Source organism: Physella acuta, unplaced genomic scaffold (genome assembly GCF_028476545.2).
Source record: "Physella acuta isolate Inbredline_101_S28 unplaced genomic scaffold, ASM2847654v3 ptg001064l, whole genome shotgun sequence".
Classification (NCBI taxonomy): domain Eukaryota; kingdom Metazoa; phylum Mollusca; class Gastropoda; family Physidae; genus Physella; species Physella acuta.
Genome location: NW_026732581.1, coordinates 474,677 through 495,881, shown reverse-complemented (window position 1 = coordinate 495,881; position 21,205 = coordinate 474,677). Strand labels below are relative to the sequence as shown.

Below are 21,205 nucleotides of genomic sequence, written 5' to 3'. Positions count from 1 at the left end.
TCTTCTGGGAGCCGTTAGAAAACAAGTTGCAAGCGCGCCTTTGCAGTCCCCTCTCTTCCTCTCTATCGCTCCCCCCCACCCCCACCACCACCCCTACATGATCTGGTGAGTTGTTGTTCACTCTAAATGTTTACATTCTACAATCATAGAGCCGGGTTTGGTGACGGCTATTAGGGGCAGAAAATTTAGTTTGAAACGATTTTAAAATTAGAGGAGGTAACTAAGAGGAGGCTGCTTTCACGGGGGGTGGGGGGGGGGGGGGGTTAGTGTTTTAAAGCACATATTTTCAGTGGCAGCATTGGTACTGTCGAATTCACAAATTATGAATTACTGAAAAGTAGAAAAAAAAACAACTAAATAGCGGCGTATGATATGCCGCGGGTCGGCTCGTAGCTTATAAATAAGGTAACGCACTAATTTAATGTAGAACTTGACGTTGAGATATTTTAATATATTTTATAATTTACCGGCACTAAAAGTTACCGTATGCTCTAGTATATTGTTTGCTGTAGTGTATTGCTTGATACTGTCCCATTTGCCATATTCTGCCATATCTTCTATCGTGCTACTTTGGACCGACAGTGCAATACAATAGGCTCAATTAACAACTAAACTATTTTTTCTAAGTTACCCACACTTTTTCTTATCAAATAAATCAAAACTTTTTGAATAGCCGGTATTGCTTCAACAAATTATGTCTAGTTTTTGATTCATCCTAGGATCACAAACTAAAATCAATACAATTATATTTAAGCTGAAGTAGAGTCAACATGTTTCTGTATTCTCGACCTAAGTAAGAAAAACGTAGTCAATGTGCACGTTCCATAACGTAAATAAAGTAGCATCGTAGCTGTGTGGACTTATTTACGCAGTACAGTTAGCCTTGGTCCTTATGTAAAAAAATAACGACAGTTAATATATGTTGGATAATTCAGAAGATTTTATTATGTGTTTAAAAAAACAAATGAAAAAAAAACATAACAACTAAAAGAACACATATATCATAAGTTGTATAAACGGATATATTAGTAAAAATATAAACCAAAAGATTCCTAAAACCACACAAAGGAAGGCTTGACATAAAAATTTAGTGGACGATATAATAAAAGGGTATATAAATGCGTTCCATTAATTGTGTCCATGTAAACATACTAAACAGCTACAAATATAAAATTAGGTAACTGATAAGTTCTCTAGGCTATGGTATGGTACACAATCGACACTAACTTGTTCACGGGAGGTAACAATTAAAATTACCCACTTGATTAGTGAGAGTATGGTTATATACCTTGAAAACGTTAAGAAAAGGATATTTTAATCTCAGTAATACAAAAATATTCAAATTAAACTTTTCTTTTGTACTTATATGTGATACTAGAGATGATTTCTTAATAAACAAACATGCTCGATATAAAATACATTAGATAAAATATTAACTACTTAAACATAGGATTTACTTAAATAATTACTTTATTCTACTACATGACCGCATGATGTAAACTTTTATAATACAAAGCTTTACTGATCCCAAATTATCAGTTACTATCTACTTTATGTGATTTTGGACGGCATATATACCTTTCAAAAAACATTGCAAAACAGGGTTGAACTACACACGAACCGAGTGAATGGCTAATTAAAGATATGGTGGTAGATGACAACTAAACTACTAGTATTGTTATAAATATGCAAGAAATATATGACACCATCCCAGTCGTTTTTTCCTCTTTTAATGACTAACACACACACAGTTAATCTATGAGGTTTTAAAACTCTAGATTACGGTATACATGGTTTTATTACACCACAATGTTGTGGAGTTTTAAAAATAATTTTTCAAATAAAATGTTTGGTTTAATGTTCTTTAACTTAAACTTCTTATTTATCCTCACCATCAAGTAAATGTTTACATCTATTTATTTGAAGATATGACATGTTGTTTATGTTTCTGAAGATTATATAAATAATTTGATTACTGTATATCCATTATTTTAATACAGCATTGTTTTCAGGTTATTTACATTTGACGAAGTTTCATCTCAACAAAGTCTAGAGAGTCAGACCAGCCTGTAATGCTGGTCCAATGAATTCCTTTATCATAAACACGACTCGCCCATTCACCGTTGAGGTTAACGTCGTAACAAGCACCATACCACCAACCACCATACCACCAACCACCTCCCCTGCCTACAGCACAGTTGCCACTTGACCGCCTATCGTTATCAGAGTCAATGGTTGTAAACATCATGCCTTTGTGCCCATTAAATATGTTTTCAACATTCCCACCACTGAATGACGTGAAGTTCATCCTATACTTTGCTGCTTCATTTTCTAGCTTAAAACCTCTGTACACAGCGTAGTAGTCTTTACCTTCATACTTCATGTCAAATCTAAGTTCATTATAACCCTGTGTTAGACAAAAAATTAGAAATATTGAGATATTGCATTGTGTTAGAAATATTTTATAGATTGATCTGCTAATATTATATGATAATTATACATATTGATAAAAAACGTAAGGAAATTCTATAAAAAATATACAAATTTTCCAAAACACATTATTACAATAATACACACATTGCTTGAAAACTTTCTATGTAAAAAGAAAATATTGAGTAAACTTATTTTCATAGTTCCTGTATCTATCCCATCATTAAAACAAAAGTCGTCTGTTGAGAAAGGAAATATGACATTATCTATTGCCTGATTACATTGAAACTTAAAAATATATATTTCCTTACAAGAAATACTATTTATATTCAATTTACGTATGGCTTTTCTAGAACTCCCTCCTTTTTATTAATCTCCCTACATTGCCTGTCGTTGTAACACGCTCGCAGGTAATAAACCCATCTCCCTTACAATATATATTACTTATGTACTTTTCCTTCTTTTGATAAGCTCAATAGCCCCGATTACAACGTATCGTATTTGTATCTCTATACGTTCTATCCATCGGTAGCCGTTTCTCGTGAATTATGGGCCTATATATTTTAAAATGTTGAACTTGTTTAAGAAAAATAATTTGTAAAATAGTTATTGGTCAAAACGCAATGCGCATTACTACAAGCTGAACGATATTAATGACAAAGCAAAGAAATAACTAATTAGCTAAAAATCCGACACATTTAAAGTAAAAACTTATAAAAGTTTAGGCCGAATTAAGAGATTTCTTTAAAAAACCGGCTGTTCAATGGTAGTTATGTTGTTTTTAGTAGATAGTCTAAATCCAGATCTTAGCGTCTACGTCTAGTTTTTCCGTAGATCTAGTCTAGATCTAGAATCGAGATCTAGATCTATATCTAAGATCCAAATAGATAAAGTAAAAACTTATAAAAGTTTAGGCCGAAAAAAATCGTATTGTATACATTTCAAAGCGTACGTAGAATCTAGCTCTAAATCATATTTGAATAAAATAGTTCATTTCTTTAATTTATTCTAAACTCGGCAGATGACGTCATTAGTTTCGTGCTCTTTTAGTGTAAACAATAAGCGACGTCATTGTTAAATGCGTTCTTGTCCCAACTATAAACACTTTTCCGGTTGCATAATTAAAATTGTTTTCCTACATATGAATATGCCTTTTTTTTATTTTTCTTCTTTAAATAAAATTGGGCTTATACATTTAAAACATCTACCATATTATTTTCAACGAAATTATGTATCAAGTTCTCGATATATCGCAGCAGATTCTGAAATTATTTTGCGGACAGACAGAGACAGAGAAGTGCGCACAGGTGCTATTATATATTAGGATGTTGTGTAATGGGGTTAATGTAATAAAGATGACGGCAGGCGGGAGGGTGTGGAATAAAACTGTTGATAAAACTGGTAGTGGAAGAAATGACCGGCGGAAAATATCCTGCTGACTGCATTACACCATTCTTCAAGGTTCGTTACATAACCACGATCTTTATTATATAAGCTGTGTTTCCCTTCCTAAAAATATCTAACTAATCTGTATATCGTTTATCTAATAAACACTTCTGAATTCAACGGATCAAAACACTTAGCTTTTTTCCCGATAAAAATAAAAACACGCTTTGTTAATTTATTCATCTATTAACATACTGCATGTGCAGTAAATGCACTTTTCGTCATAAAAAGCGAAGGTGTATAGTATTTGTTTCGTTAGTTAGCTATTGTTTTGTAAAATTTAAAAACTCAACGAAATACATTAGGAAGCATTCGCCATTAAAATAGCACGTTACTTAATCTAGGTCCATTTAAAATGTATTTTAAATATTCAATGCCATGACTGATGATTTAAATGTGCATTTCAGTGACAAGTGTACATCAGTTGCACTGTCCAATCCATATGAAGATTAAATAAAATCATCAACATGAATTTATTAGTAACTGTAAACAATTGAATGCTATATTAATAGCAGAAAATTCAAGCAGTAGCGTAGCGAGGGGCGGGGGGTGGGGCGGGGGGGGGGGGACATATGTCCCCGGGCGCCGAGCTTAGGGGGCGCCAAAATGGGTTTGAACAATAAATTGAAAGTTTGAGGGGGGTGCAAATTGAAAGTTTTAGGGGGGGGGTGCAAATCAAAATCTCTAGGGGGGGGGGGGTGCAAGTCGAAAGTTTGAGGGGGGGGGGGGCAAATCGAAAAGTTTGTCCCCGGGCGCCGGGTAGGGTCGCTACGCCTCTGAATTCAAGACTTTGCATTCACAACGTATCTCCACAGTTGCAGCTTATATTATCCATCCATCTATTTATCCCCTTTTTCAACAGCCCATTAACAGTTTTAGCCAGATTCAATACATTCTTCAGCTCATATTTGTCATATATCTTCAGCGTACAATTCTTGAATTTTATTTGGCTATCTCCACCTCAGCAATGCATCTAGGTCAAGTTGTAGCCTACATTATGGTAGCAATGCAGTGCGTGTCTAAAAGAGCATCGTATTTTTTTCTCAATCAGTATACAACCTCTAGGGCGGCTTAATATTAAAGTCGTTTACAACCTTGAATGTATAAGGTTTACGGTTAGGTAATATAAATTTAACTCTTAGCTTCCGAGTTTCTTGATCACAACACCTTAGATACGCATCACCGCCTTTAGTGTCTCACCAATCCCTCCCCTTTCTGATGTTTTTTACCCCATGACCCCACCCCTACAACCCTCGTGCCCCCATCTCTTTTCGTACTATTTATTCTGTATGGATGTGGTTTCTATTGCTCCTTTTTTAATCGGTTTTATTTATATAACATTCAAACAAACATTGTAATGATGTTTTAACACTAATTTGATAGTATTTTAAATCTACTGTCCATTGGTCCACAGCTTACATAACCCCATGACCCCATTCGTCTATCTCCCCCCCCCTAGACCCCCACCTCTTTTCACATATAGTTGAATTTCCTGAAAGTCATCCTTAAAACTGTTTACCTTTATTAACATGTACGACACTATTCGAATTCTTTTATGAGAACACTGCTATCCAATTTTTTACCGACACATCATTATAGCTTCACGCCTACCCACCCAAAACATGTCGGTACTAAGCAGTCAAATAATCGTAGCTACGACTATGCACATCGACCCTGAAACACCACATTTTATCTCCTCCCGCTGAATCACTAACACACCAACCTGTTCGGTAACCCCCCCCCCCCCCCAACGACCTTACCATGCCCCCATCCACCAGAACATCAGCTTTGATTTGTTTGTGTTTTTTTTCCTGTTACAGCTAGTATTGTACAGCCATCCGTGACGATAGTTTAAAGACAACGAAAAGATCAAGCAGAGCTTGTTACTACCTCCCCTTATTTTTACATCGTATAAAACCTAAATTATCTCCCTAATATCCGTATATAATTCGACCGGGCTCTACGATTGTAAACAACTCACCAGACTGATAGGGTGGGGGTGGTAGCGACAAGGTCTGTTGAGTATGCATGGGGAGGTTAGGCGTGCGTCTACGTCTTGTCCCGAATGGTCCCCATGAAGAGAATTATATATGTAGATGTTTATTGTACAAAATGGGATGAAATCCACTTAAATCTACTTTTTTTCCACTCTTCTATTATATATTATAATTTTCAACCTCGTTTATTGGTAATATATTCTAAACCAGCCTTTGACTACTTTTTTTTAAACCAACATGCTTTAAAACTAATGCATTTTATATAATTTTTTACTTATTTATCTATTTATTTATTATACCATATGCATCATTCTAACTACTATGTAAATATCCCCCCAAACGGCATGTTATGTTACTGTATTTGTTTTAAAATTATAAAACACGATTACATTAGGCCCAAAATTAGTTTGGACATAATGGTGCCTGGTTTGTTATCTCAGTATAGTTATACATCACATTGACATTTTTTTTTTTAAATTACTCAGGAAATAGATAATTTAAAATTAATTGAAGCAGGCTACAAAAACTTTTTGCGGGGGATCCTTTTTTGTCTAGTTCCGCAATGATAGTAACACATCAATATATTTTCTTACAAGAAATATATAGATTAAACAAACATATGAATGCCAATTTTAGTACAATATCCTTCACTTACCTAATCAGTTATTCACTGCTAGTCAACAATACCCTCTCCTCTAAAAAGTTATTAACCTAGTTCTGTAACTGCTGTCCTGTTCTTTAAATTTTAACATTTCACCATATCTATCAATCTCCTATTCATAACCCTAGCGACATGGTCTGTTGAGTATGCAGGGGCGGAACTACAGTGCCGCCAGACCCCGCAATGCGGGGGGGGGGGGGGTGCAGACCGATTGGGGGCCCAAAAATCCTGGCTAAATTATTTAAAAAAAAATTTAAAAAAAATTAGGTGGAGGTCGAGTTATCTTTCTTCTACAGTTACAAACAAACACGATAGTCGGCAAACGTCTTTGAGAAAAATGCACAGACTATAGCTCGAGAGACCGCCAGACATATAGACAATTTCAAAGACGTAGCCTACCGTTCTTTTTTTGTGGCGTCGATTAGGAGAACAAAAAAGCATTGTTATATTGTTTACATTATTAAAATACATATCTATGATTGTGTGTTTAAACTACTGGCCTGAATTCTAGAAAAAAAATACAATTATTTATTTCGATCTCATACATTTATAATTGCGTTAATTTTTACTTTAACAACTGTATCAATAAACTTGTAAAAGTTTAAGTTATCTCCCTTCAGCGAAGCATCTGAAATTTGACTGCCAGCACGCTTTGAAATCGAGCTGGGGAAATGTTGCTGCGAGTATCCTGGTCTTCTAGGCGACCGGAAAAAGTCGGCACTATTGATGTAGATGGTTATCGGCGCTTCCTTGTCCCCTTCCAATGAACCTTCCCAACTCTCTCCCCTCCCCCCTCTCACCCCTACCCCTCACCTCTACCCCTCACCACACCCTTACTCTTACAATAAGATGTAATGCATAGATTAACGAACTACTGAACTGTAAACTGACCACTTCTGCACAATTTATTAAAGACACTAGTCAGTAGTTGTTCATTTACCTGATGAACAGGGGCGGAACTACAGTCCGGCCAGACCCCGCAATGCGGGGGGGGGGGGGGGGGGCAGGCCGTTTAGGAGCCCACGGCTGACCAAAATTAATATTTTTAAAAATTTTGAATTTAATTTTCGTGCATTTTTGCCTTAATATTTGGTTTGTAAAAGAAAATCACTGTAGCTGCGGTACGATTATCTTTATTTTACAGTCACTATACCACGCTCTTCCGCAAAAGATAAAATCTATTACAAAAACTACAGTGTAAAATATAGGCAGCTCTTCAAATTTGAATGACTTCTTTGACTCGTTGCCCCCCCCCCCCTTTTGATAGCTAAATAGAGGGCACGTAACTGTTTGAGACCGATCCTCCAAAGTGTACTGTGGCGGATGGGGCAGGGGATGGGGACCAAAATGGGGGCTCAAAAATTGTTGACAAATTTTTTTACATATTTAAAACAGTTATTTATAGTTGTATTTTTTAACCATCGTCAAGGCCGAGTTCTATTTCCCTACAATCAAACACACGTTGTCGCCGGCAAAATTCTTTTTAAAAAACAACAAAGTCCATAGCACGAAAAGCCGCTACATATGAAGTGGGCTTTCATGATGCGCGGTTCTTCTTTGCGGCATTGGTAAGGGACCCGAAATCCATTGTACATTTTTCAATGTTAATATGTGTTTGTGATAGTGGTTGAATTTGTATCCTGTACTATCTTGTATCCTACAAATAATAAAAAAATAATATAATACTAGAAACTTCAGTTTTATATACGTTTACTTGTTTTTGCTTTTACAAGAAATATCATAGTAAACTTTTAAGGCCTATACTTGGAATTATCTCCCCTGAGTAAGTTTTCCAATGGGCGATGCTGACGTACATAGATCAAGGCGTTTTTTTTTTTGTCTCTTTCAATTTTTTTCCCTGAGCCGACCCCTATCCCATCCCTATTTCTCAACCTCACAAGTATCGAGGAGATAATGTATCGTTTATGAACTACTTCCTAACCGTAAGATTCACCACTTCAGCACATTTTGTCAGACACTAGACAGCACTAGATCTAGTCAACAGATATTAATTTACTTTCATAGTATTAGGCACATCTAATTCACAAAACAGGGCAGGTAAGATTATTTTTTATATAATTTAGAAATTAATTAGAACGTTTAGAATTAATTGAACATTATTAATAGTCAATTACTATTTATAAATGACGTCATTGAGGTGGGGGGGTGTGAGGGTCTGGCTTTTTGTTAGTCCCCCCTCCCCTAAATCAGAAGGTTATCCAACACATGACCTGGCCACATACAGTTGTATATGTGAAAAACATTTTTCTGCCTATTATGAATTACTGCATCATTCATCCAATCGCCATGAAAACTTGGGAAGCTGTTGAGTACAGCCCCGCAAAGGTTTCTGTCATAAGCCTAACATTTGTACATATTGGAGTGGGGACTCCTAACGGAAATATGTGATTTAGTGCCCCGTGATCCTGCATAAGCGGATGAGGTTACTACTTGAATACAACCGGCGGCAGTGTTATCCAGAGCGCATCACATATGAGCAAGTTGGCCCCCACAGACAGTCGTTTAATAGTTCCCACAACACTAGGAATAAGTCTCGCTACAACACTCGATGACTAAATCTAATTAGGTGTCGCACCAATGTTTCTTCCAGGATAGACTGTTGGAGGGGGTTGGAGGGGGTGGGGGGGGGGGGGCTCTGCCGGAAGAAACAATGTGTTGCACCCATCACCCGTGCAGTAATGTAACCGGTAGCTCCAAGAGCCTCGTGACTCCCCTGACACCTGGGCCGTCGCCGAGGGACTTACAGCATGCCTTGGCGTGTCTAGTTGGTAGTGTGGACAAACCCGCGCCCTAAGATACAAGAAATAAACTGCCGACATTGTTAACATTTAATTCAACTTCTGGAAAACAGGGCACACGGCTGATAATGTTTTGATGAAAGCCTCAAAATTCGGCGTCAGTTTGGTGTGTTGGACTAGATTTAGAGAGTCCGTGCTTCTCACTTGGAAAACTGAAAGGGGCCAGCTCGTGTGCTGGAAAACCTCTGATTTATTCGTGTACCAGGTGGAAATTTAAAATAAAAAATTAGAGCGACCCTTGATTTCCATATATATCTATCTATATCTACATCTACATCTACATCTACATCTACATCTACATCTACATCTACATCTACATCTACATCTACATCTACATCTACATCTACATCTACATCTACATCTACATCTACATCTACATCTACATCTACATCTACATCTACATCTACATCTACATCTACATCTACATCTACATCTACATCTACATCTACATCTACATCTACATCTACATCTACATCTACATCTACATCTACATCTACATCTACATCTACATCTACATCTACATCTACATCTACATCTACATCTACATCTACATCTACATCTACATCTACATCTACATCTACATCTACATCTACATCTACATCTACATCTACATCTACATCTACATCTACATCTACATCTACATCTACATCTACATCTACATCTACATCTACATCTATATCTATATCTATATCTATATCTGTATCTACATCTATATCTATATCTATATCTATATCTATATCTGTATCTATATCTATATCTATATCTATATCTATATCTATATCTATATCTATATCTATATCTATATCTATATCTATATCTATATCTATATCTATATCTATATCTATATCTATATCTATATCTATATCTATATCTATATCTATATCTATATCTATATCTATATCTATATCTATATCTATATCTATATCTATATCTATATCTATATCTATATCTGTATCTATATCTGTATCTATATCTATATCTATATCTATATCTATATCTATATCTATATCTATATCTATATCTATATCTATATCTATATCTATATCTATATCTATATCTATATCTATATCTATATCTATATCTATATCTATATCTATATCTATATCTATATCTATATCTATATCTATATCTATATCTATATCTATATCTATATCTATATCTATATCTATATCTATATCTATATCTATATCTATATCTATATCTATATCTATATCTATATCTATATCTATATCTATATCTATATCTATATCTATATCTATATCTATATCTATATCTATATCTATATCTATATCTATATCTATATCTATATCTATATCTATATCTATATCTATATCTATATCTATATCTATATCTATATCTATATCTATATCTATATCTATATCTACTCTCCATACATACTCACAGTGGCGGGGGGGGCCTTTTTTTCTAGTTCCGCCACTGTGAGTATGTATGGAGAGTGAGAGAGGGGGAGGTTCGGCGTGCGTCTACGTCTTGTCCCGAATGGACCCCATGAAGAGAATTATATACGTAGATGTTTATTATACAAAATGGGATGAAATCCACTTAAACCTACTTTATTTTCGACTATACTACTATATGTTATAATTTTCACCCTCATTATTGGTAAAATGTTCTAAACGACCTTGTGACCACTAACCTAATTACTTTAAACCCATTTTATGTATTTATTTTCTGATTTATCAATTAATTTATTATACCATATGCATCACTCTAACTACCTTGTTAATATCCCCCCAAACGACATGTTATGTTACTGCAATTACAAATCAATAGACTTTTTCTCCGGGGGGGGGGGGGGGGGGGGGGTTCACTTGATATTTTTGGGGGGCGGTCAACATTTTCCGGGGGAAAGTATGTTTTTACTATATAAATTCTCCTCGTTCTGGGGAAGGGGGAGCGGTAGACTTTCTTCGGGGGAGGGGGTGGGAGGCAGAGCCCCTTCACCCCGAAGAAAAGCCTAGAATAAACTCTGGACGCAATTCCACAAGCAACAGTATACCAACAGTATACATCTCAGTGCCATACCAAGCCGTCATACAACGGTAAGTACTCCCAGTTCTTTGGAAAAAAAAATGTATGCAGGGCCAGGTAGAGAGCTAGGTCCGCTCCCATCCTTTGATACTACAGCTGCACTTTAAACACACAAGCATAAACTTTTATTTTGTTGATGTATTCAGATCTTAATATCGTATTATATGGGAGCTACTCGATCTTTAATCTAGCTGCTTTGTTCCCGAAAGGGAAGCTATCAACTAATTGCAGAGTCAGGCAGAAAGCCAGGACTGTCTCCCTGTCTCTCCTATTACACCATTTATTACATTCCCGATGTTTCTCAATGTTTTCTGCGATGCCTAACTTGAAGTGTTTATGTTGATTTTTAAAATAAAAAAAAGACTGTTGTAGGTAGTAGTTGTAAATGAACTGGGCGCATGATACTTCTTCTATTTCGACAAAATAAAAATTTACATTATAATTATTGTCCCGTCCTTCAAAAATGCATGCTCTATTTCAGAAAAATCCCAAACTCTACATGAACTAGACCAACATTGTACACACATAGCCTTTCTGTGTATTCCCTCCTCCTTACCGCCCCACACTCTCCCATAAAAACCCATTTCGCTATGTTTTCTTTTTCTTCCAGGAAAAACAATGTCCTCCAGTAAACATAATTTAAAACTCCACAACACCCATAATACTATGTATTTTTATGTATATTTATGTACGAAAGATTAAAGGATAGCTGATAACTGTGAACCTACACCAGTCTTCATATGTCGAATGATGAACAAAGTAATGTAACAGCGGATGCCTCTGAGGCAACGTCAAGGCTCGCCGATAAAGAAAAGTCTTGGACATAAAACATAAATTAAAAAATGCCATATATGCAATTATAACACGCTTACTTGAGGCCCGAAATGAGTTTGTAAATAATTTTGTCTGGTTTGTTGTCTCAGAGTGGTTATACATCGCAATGAAATAGTTTAAATTACTCAGGAAATAGACAAATTCAAATTTATTGAAGCAAACTACAATTTTTGTTTGTTTACGAGAATAATATAATTTAAACAATTTTTTCACTTTGCCAATTGTAGAACATTATGCTTCTCTTACTTAATCGGTTATTCACTGCTAGCCAATAATACCCCTCCCCTAAAATGTATTACTCAAGTTCTGTAATTACTGTCCCATCTTATAAATGTCATAATATTACCAAACCTATCCATCTCCTATTCATAACCCTAAGCTTTACCTATCCTAAGCCTATTGTATTCATTGTCATATCATTGTGCCCGACAGATGGCAAGAGTTATGACGTAAGATAACAGTTTCAATGGCAAGATGCGAGCGGTCGTTCAGAAAGTTGACACTTATTTTTTCGCATTTACGTGCGTCAACCGGTCAAGATCGTCTCAGTGATCTTGCTCTTCTTGCCGTTGAAAGAGAAACATTGGGAGAACAAATTTTGATTGCGTAATTGACCAGTTTGCGACAGTGAAATCAAGAAAAATACATCTTTTTTGAAAATGTCAATCAGTATACGACATTGACTGAGTGGATCATGTAGTATAATTTCTATAAATTTGCTTCTTTAAATACAATATTGTCTTAACATTTAATTTTTTACTTTCTCGTATATACGTAGTATAGAGAAAGTATTGTAATCGTGCAAAAAAAAAAATCGAGATTTTTACAAATCTCGACGTTTTACACCTCACTGATACGGAAAAACATAATTTTGCAATCTTGTCCGTATGTCTGTGTGTGTGTGTGTGTCTGTCTGTGTGTGTGTCTGTCCGTGTGTAAACACGATAACTTGAGTACCGTTACAGCTAGGTTGATGAAATTTCATATATAAGTATTTTATCAAAATCGTAGATCCGTATCAACTTTTGAGCGATTTCCGATAACCGGAAGTGGTACTTTTCCTACTTTGAATTTTTTAAAAGCCTATAACTTGAGTACTATTTCAGATAGATAAATGAAATTTCACATGTAAGTAAAAGATCTAATTCTCTACCTACTGTAAAATTTTGAGTAATTTCCGTTGACTGGAAGTAGTAATTTACGCTACTTCCGATTTCTCAAAAAACTAATGTAAATTTTAAAAGTACTAATAATATTGCGCACTATTATGCGCTTTTTTTTATTTGCGTTCACTTGGTGTGCAATTAATTTGTCTACGAGATTTTATTCTATTTTTAAAACTTTAAGTATTTAAAATGGATTAAAAATCATGTCTATAGCCCGAGTTTCCATCCCCTGTTATTTTATATAAGAATATTCGAGAAAGTTTAGGGGAGATCACTCCCGGTTTATTTTTTTACTTATTTATAGAAATAGAAAAATGTGTTCATCGGGGTTTGGGCTGGGACGACAATTGAATAGTTCGTCCCCTGGCGTAAAATATCATAGCTACACGTCTTCGTTTCTTGCTGGTCACAGTTGCTTAAATGCATTTCTTTTGCTGTTACAAGGTCAAGGTAGAAAACATTTAAATCAGTACGTAAAGGATCGTAGCCGTAACATTTCTTGACTTTGTTTATAATTGAAAACTGCAGCTATAATGAGCTTTTAATTTTTTCTTAACCCATTTTGGTGTCAATCGTGTTGGCGCCCGGGGACATATGTACCCATACCACCCCGCTCTACACCTCTGCGTGTCAGTTTTACAGAAAATCCTGTAACAACTGACATTGCATTTAGATAAACAGTTTGCCTAAAGTAAAACGGTACTTAGGTATTCGAATAACTCTACATGATTTAAAAGTTAGGGGCATTATAAACTCGTGTGTGTGGTAAGTCTATATTAACTTGTGTTTTAGGCACACATAATCAAACTTAATAACCAATATATTTTTTTTTTCATACGTGTTGTTATGCCAAATTTTAAAGAGGTTCTAGATCAGTGATGTTCTTACTAATTTTGTTAGCTGATAAATGACGTCATTCCCTATCCAGAAGTCTCCAGATGTTGAGCCAAATCCGTTTTTATAATCGTTCCAGATTCTTGTAAAGTTCACATCACCTTTCACACGTCGCTGTTGATAAAAATAATAGTAAAATTTCAAATATATGTTTTAGTGTGCTGTATATTATCAAGCGCAAAAAAATTACAAAATGATACATTTATATTTTGAAATGTACTGTACAGAAGATACATCTTTATTTAATTTTTAACACAATCATAATTAGATTTATCGGGGTCGGCGTGGTCGAGTCGGTAAAGCTCATGGTTGCTAAACCGAAAAGTCTCGAGTTCGAACCCTCGGGCAGATGAGGCTCATTAGCTGGGGACAGCCACTCTTCTAGCAGAGACAACTCCAAAATCAAACAACTGCTGCCTTGTAGTTTGTTCTTGGTTGGAAAAAGGCTATGGAAGCAAATCCAAAAAGAAAAACAGGCTGAAATCGGAGTGAATAGCCTCAATGGCGCATAACCAGTTGACACTTAATCCTTAATTGTGAAGGAAGCATGGTCAAGTCAGCAAAGCTCATGGTTGATAAATTCGAAAAAAGTCTCGATAATTAGATTTATCGGACTAAGAATAATCTACACCTTTAAAAGAATGTTCTCAAAAGGGCACAAATAATCCATTAACACAGGTTAAAGATAAACTAAAACCTTTCAGGCGATTGTGTTTTATATGCAAATTATACACAATTGGATTAATTCATTTGCAGATAGCTAATTTAATGTACAATATCAATTCATGCAATATAGGGTTAAAATCAATATTTCAAAATGAAAACGTTCAAGGAAAATTGATTATAATGATTTTACATCTAGCCTTTTCATTTTGTTTCTATCTTACACACACTTTGTGTTTAATCTAATGTTCAAATAATATTTACCACATATTACTTTTTTTAAAAAATCCAGCCTGCTAAAATCTTTTATTTAACAAATTACACACAAGCTCAAAAGAAAGTTAATACTTGAATGATAATCCATCCACCACCGTCAGTCTTCATATCACATGCAGTTCGATTAGGTTCGAGTGTAACAGCCTTTCTGATTTGTACATCTTGAAGGAGAAAAAGTCTACACCCTAACTGTGAATAAAATATAAATAAAATATTACTAAAAGTATCTAGGCATAAAAAAGTGTGCTAATGGACTGGATATAATTACATCTAAAAAAGTAAAAACAACATTTTGTTTTTTCATGTATTGTTTCTTAAGATATTATATATGGTAACCAGAAAGATGCGCAACGGAAAAAATGAGCACACAGAAAAATGTGCAAACAAAACTTTGCTGAAAAGTACGCAACCAGAAAATGCTCAAACATAAACACTTCCGTGATTTTTTGACGGTGTGCGACGAGGAGTAGGGGGAGGGGGGTTCAGGTGGTGTGACGTCACACTTTCGCATATATATATATATATATATATATATATATACATCATTCTAAAAGTGAGTTATTTAAATGTAAACAATGCCTGCGCTTGGATCATAAATATCGGGACACGGGTTTACCTACACTACCGCATGAAAACATTGAGTGTACATTAATCACTCACCGAAATAAAATGGTAGAACACAATTCGGTGACCGCCCATGTGCCAGAGACGTAGAGGGGCGCTCTCAGCCCCCCCCCCCCCCGATTACACTACCGCATAGGCGCGGCGTACGACCCCTGGCTCCTTAAAACTAACAGGCGCCATTGTGCTAAATAGCATCCTGTTAATAATGATGCAGATTTCGTCATTCGCTAAAGTGACACAAACGAACAGGATTTTTTTCTTTAACACGTAAAAAAAGTATTTGACGTGTTTTAAACATCAGTGTGACTGTTGCAATATGCTAGCGTTACTAATGGTCTATTATTAGATGCTCGCTCTCAATTTCTGACTGGATTGTCTAATAATAGATTCTTATTGCATCATTCGCAAAGTGACGAAACTCTACAGTAGGCTCCTCATATTCAAAAAGTTATTTTTTCATCTTTCGCAAGGTGACGAAACTGTACAGAAGGATTTCCTCGCGTTATAAAGTAATTTTTTGAAGCATGTTGTAGTTTTACCGCTGAATATAGTAGTACCCCTTACTCGCTATGCAGGACGATCGATTTACGGATGCCAAGTTCCAACATAGTCGCTCTAAAACTTTGGGCGCCAAACCGTGTATTGACGAAAGTTGTATCCTATTTGGCGCCGCCCATAAGAAACTATAGTTTTCTTTTTCGCAGAATTATTCTCGGGAGTATTCTCATCTACTCCCTAAAGTTTCATGGCACTCGGATGAACCGCATATATACCGTGTACAAAAAAAAAATCGCTTCCTCCCCCCGGGGGGCGCCGCCCTTGCAATATTAAACAATATTTTTTTTGCAGAACCCTACCCCTGAGTGATCTAATCATCTACCCAAAGTTTCATGGTACACGGATGAACGGTGTGAAACCGAAGTAGACTTTTTTTTATAAACCGTATACAGAGAAAAATTGCAGCCTCCCGTGGCGCCGCCCATGCGAAATTAAAAAAGGATATTTTTTTTACAGAACCCTTCCCTGAATTGTTCTAATCAACTCCCCCAAAGTCTCATGGCTATTAGATAACGGTGTCACACCAAAATCGACTTTTATTTTTTTATACCGTATATAGAGAAAAATCGCACCCTCCCGTGGCGCCGCCCTTGCGAATTAAAAATGTTTGTTTTTACAGAACCCTTCCTTTGAGTTTTATAATGAACTCACCAAAGTTTTATGCTTATCGGATGAACTGTGTCACTGCAATTCACTTTTATTATTTTATATACCGTATATTGATAAAAATCGGACCCTTCCGTGGCGCCGCCCTTGCAAAATTAAAATTTATGTTTTTACAGAACCCTTCCTGTGAGGGTTGTCTGAATCTCAAAAGAAAGCACAACACGATACTATTTCAGTATTCTTTATTTCACTATCTCCCGTCCTACAGTCACAAAATCCACCTTGCTTTGACACTCAACCTTCAACTGTCCCCCGCACTCATTCCTACACACCACCTTTCTCTCACTCACAACACAGCCACTGTCACCCGACCAGTCGCTTCCCTTGTACCCTCGTTCACTCCGTACAACAACATACACGTCAACACACCCGGCCTCGCTTCTCACTACATGATACATACACACACGCAGTGATCCGTCCCACGTATTCACCTTTCATACACATTACATCACCACATACCCTCCATCTGTCCCTAGCTGATGCAATCCGCGGAATTAACAAAAAATATAAGAAAACCAATAACTCAACACAATATGTATATATACATAACTATGATGTTAACAGCCGCAATAGGACTGTTACGTGATCTCTCCACTGACTTTCCGTAAGTCTGTAGTACACAGAATAGACGCACCATATCAAACTTGTACTCTGTAAAATACACCTAGTACAAAGAATTGGGCATCATGTACATATTATATTCCAGAGAATAGCAACATAGTAACCCTGTATAGAACATTTGAAATATGTTAAAACCTCACACACAAACGACAACCGATCGTTGACTCGGCACCACCCGTAGCATACTTTTGTTGGGTACAATCCACCTTCAGTCTCTGCAGGAACATCATCATTTACATTTCTGGTATATAACAATTAACAATAAACACAGTAAACATACATACGAAAGAAACTTAACAAAAGGATACCGGTACTTGTTTTTAACTTTGGATACAACGTCGATTTTTCTCTCCTTCGGTACCACTTGTCGAAAGACGCCATGCTACATAATGTATATTGTAAAACAAATGTCTTACACGTGTGTTGTCTCACCGCCGTCTCGTTGTGTACTCCATCCCAGACTGTGACCAGATCAAATCTCACCTTACCGCTGCATTAGAATGATAGTTTTGTGGTATTGTCTCTCTCCCGATATCATTCCCGATGATTGCGTCGAATGATCCCCGTTCGAACACTAAGGCTCGGACTTGTCCCGTCACATACGGTGATTTAATGTTTATCAGTGCTATCGGTAGGCGTACGACCGTGCCACCAAACACCTCTACCATTTTCCATTCACCCGTGTATTGGTGCTGTTCGACGTAGCTACTTTTTACAGCAATAGTAGAGCAACCCGTATCTCTCAATGCCTCTACCCTATGAGCTCCCGCATTCACCATTAGTGTTGGTATTTTCGATGCGATCTGTAGTAACGGTGCTTGTTCTACTCCCTCATTATCTGGGCTACTGTTGTGGTGGTTGTAATAATTGTTATATATGAGAGGTGTAGTAATGCATAAAGGACAGAAGACAGACACACACACACAAACATACATTGCTTTATATATATATATATATATATATATATATATATATATATATATATATATATATATATGTATATATATATATATATATATATATATATATATATATATATATATATATATATATATATATATATATATATATATATATATATATATATATATATATGTATATAAGAAAAAGAAAAATATAAAAAAGAAAATATAAAACTTACGCCATCCATCTCTTGGAGTAGCTCACCATGCTCGTAAGTTTTTTTATAAATCTTTTGAACTGTGTTGTTAATATTTTCCACACTTTGTTTTAACTCGAGGTTTGTATTATTAAACTTAAACATAGCCAATTTAAAATCCTTGTCTGTATTGTTAAGATTTGATACAGCAGACATTAAGATATTGTCTGTATTGTTAAGCTGTGATACTGCCAACATTAAATCCTTGTCTTTATTATTAAGTTTTGATACTGTCAACATTAAATCCTTGTCTGTATTGTTAAGCTTTGATACAGCAGACATTAAATCCTTGTCTATATTGTTTAGCTGTGATACTGCCAATATTAAATCCGTGTCTGTATTGTTAAGCTTTGATACAGCAGACATTAAGATCTTGTCTGTACTGTTTAGCTGTGATACTTTCATCATTAAATCCTTGTCTTTATTATTAAGTTTTGATACTGTCAACATTAAATCCTTGTCTGTATTGTTAAGCTTTGATACAGCAGACATTAAGATCTTGTCTGTACTGTTTAGCTGTGATACTTTCATCATTAAATCCTTGTCTGTATTGTTAAGCTTTGATACAGCAGACATTAAGATATTGTCTGTATTGTTAAGCTGTGATACTGCCAACATTAAATCCTTGTCTTTATTATTAAGTTTTGATACTGTCAACATTAAATCCTTGTCTGTATTGTTAAGCTTTGATACTGCCAATATTAAATCCATGTCTGTATTGTTAAGCTTTGATACAGCAGACATTAAGATCTTGTCTGTATTGTTTAGCTGTGATACTTTCAACATTAAATCCTTGTCTCTATTGTTAAGCTTTGATACTGCTAACATTAAATCATTGTGTGTATTGTTCAGCTTTGAGACTCCCATCATTAAATCCTTATCTGTATTGTTTAGCCGTGATACTTTCAACATTAAATCCTTGTCTCTATTGTTAATCTGTGTTACTGCCAATATTAAATCAGTGTGTGTATTGTTAAGCTGTGATACTTTGAACATTAAATCCGTGTCTGTATTTTTAAGCTTTAATACAGCAGACATTAAACTTTTGACTGTATTGTTAAGCTTTGATACTGCAAATATTAAATCCTGGTCTGTTTTAATAAGATTTGATACATCTAATAACCTAAGCAAATCGTTTAGCTTGTTGTTTAATTTCTCTATTTTAGCATCTTGATCAAAATATGTTTTATTAAGTAGTTTTTCGACCATTTCTGTAACATTAGCTAATATCATGTCTCTATGTTCTATATGTAACTCTTTTCCATGATATATTTGATTAGAACGATTTCCGATTGTTAAAAACTGTAAATTCATCTTCAAGTCAGCACTGTTTAGATGATCAGAATCATGAAATGTTTTTAGAAACTCTGACATTCTATCAATTGTTCTATCAAACTCTGGAGTTTTAGCCTCTAAGGTCATCAACATCAGCGGGTTACGATTGTCTTGGTCAACAGGTTTGGTTTTATTTTCTTTCATCTCAACGAGACCCCTTCTATTTGTGTAATACACATCACATCCAAACACTGTACTAAAACAATCAGCAGGTTTTGTAAACGATACAGTCAGCTCTCCAAAAACCTTTGAAAACTTTCCATCAACTTTTGATCCAGTTACTTTATAATCTCGAACACTTGAATCTGATTCTGATACAGACGCCAACACAATCTTCCCCTCTAATTCACTGATCCTATAGACTGACATGTTGACAAGAGTTGAGATTTCATTTTCTCCTCTTGTGTTATCCATACAATGTAAGTTGGCGCAGAATAAAACTTTACCCTCCATATAATATTCTCTATGTAGTGAAATGTCAAGTCCTGAAATGTAAAAAAAAAATGTACTAAAATAAAGCAATGGAATCGGACAAATTAAATTATTTAAGAAATAGCTTTTTAATACACTTTCAGCACAACAACTTCCAAATAGTTACATCTATTTCAATTCGTTCGTGGTACATTTTTTCCAATGAAGTCTATTAATTGTAACAAAAATTAAATTTACAAACATGTAAATGGTATTTGATACAATAAATTGTATTATTATTATCGGGGGGGGGGGGGGGGGGGGCGGGAGGGGGGGGGGGAGGTAAATTAATATTCAATATGTGTTAGCGTATTTAAATTACTAGGACAAAGCCAGTGACTGAAAACACTTAGGCTTATTGATCCACGTTTGTGTAAACATAATACTTCTTAATTTACATATCACAAAACTAAATAAATAACTATGTATAAGCGTTAACTAGTAGAATGCAAAACAATTCAACTTTAAAAATCTATTATGTTATATTATAATAAAATATCTCAACCGTAAAACAAACGGCAGCCCCCAAAAGT

General features: G+C 35.4%; 1 protein-coding gene across 1 annotated transcript in view; it reads right to left on the bottom strand.

The window, feature by feature from the left end:
- Positions 1-2,017: 2,017 nt before the first annotated feature.
- Positions 2,018-21,205, bottom strand: part of LOC131955370 (putative leucine-rich repeat-containing protein DDB_G0290503) — a 45,227-nt gene continuing 26,039 nt past the window's right edge. Inside the window, exons 6-9 of the mRNA XM_059319490.1 lie at positions 18,849-20,686; positions 15,311-15,427; positions 14,294-14,413; positions 2,018-2,407 (exon numbers count right to left, since the gene is read on the bottom strand). Of these exons, the coding sequence (XP_059175473.1) occupies positions 2,018-2,407; positions 14,294-14,413; positions 15,311-15,427; positions 18,849-20,686 (2,465 nt within the window). The remainder of the gene's footprint in view (positions 2,408-14,293; positions 14,414-15,310; positions 15,428-18,848; positions 20,687-21,205) is intronic.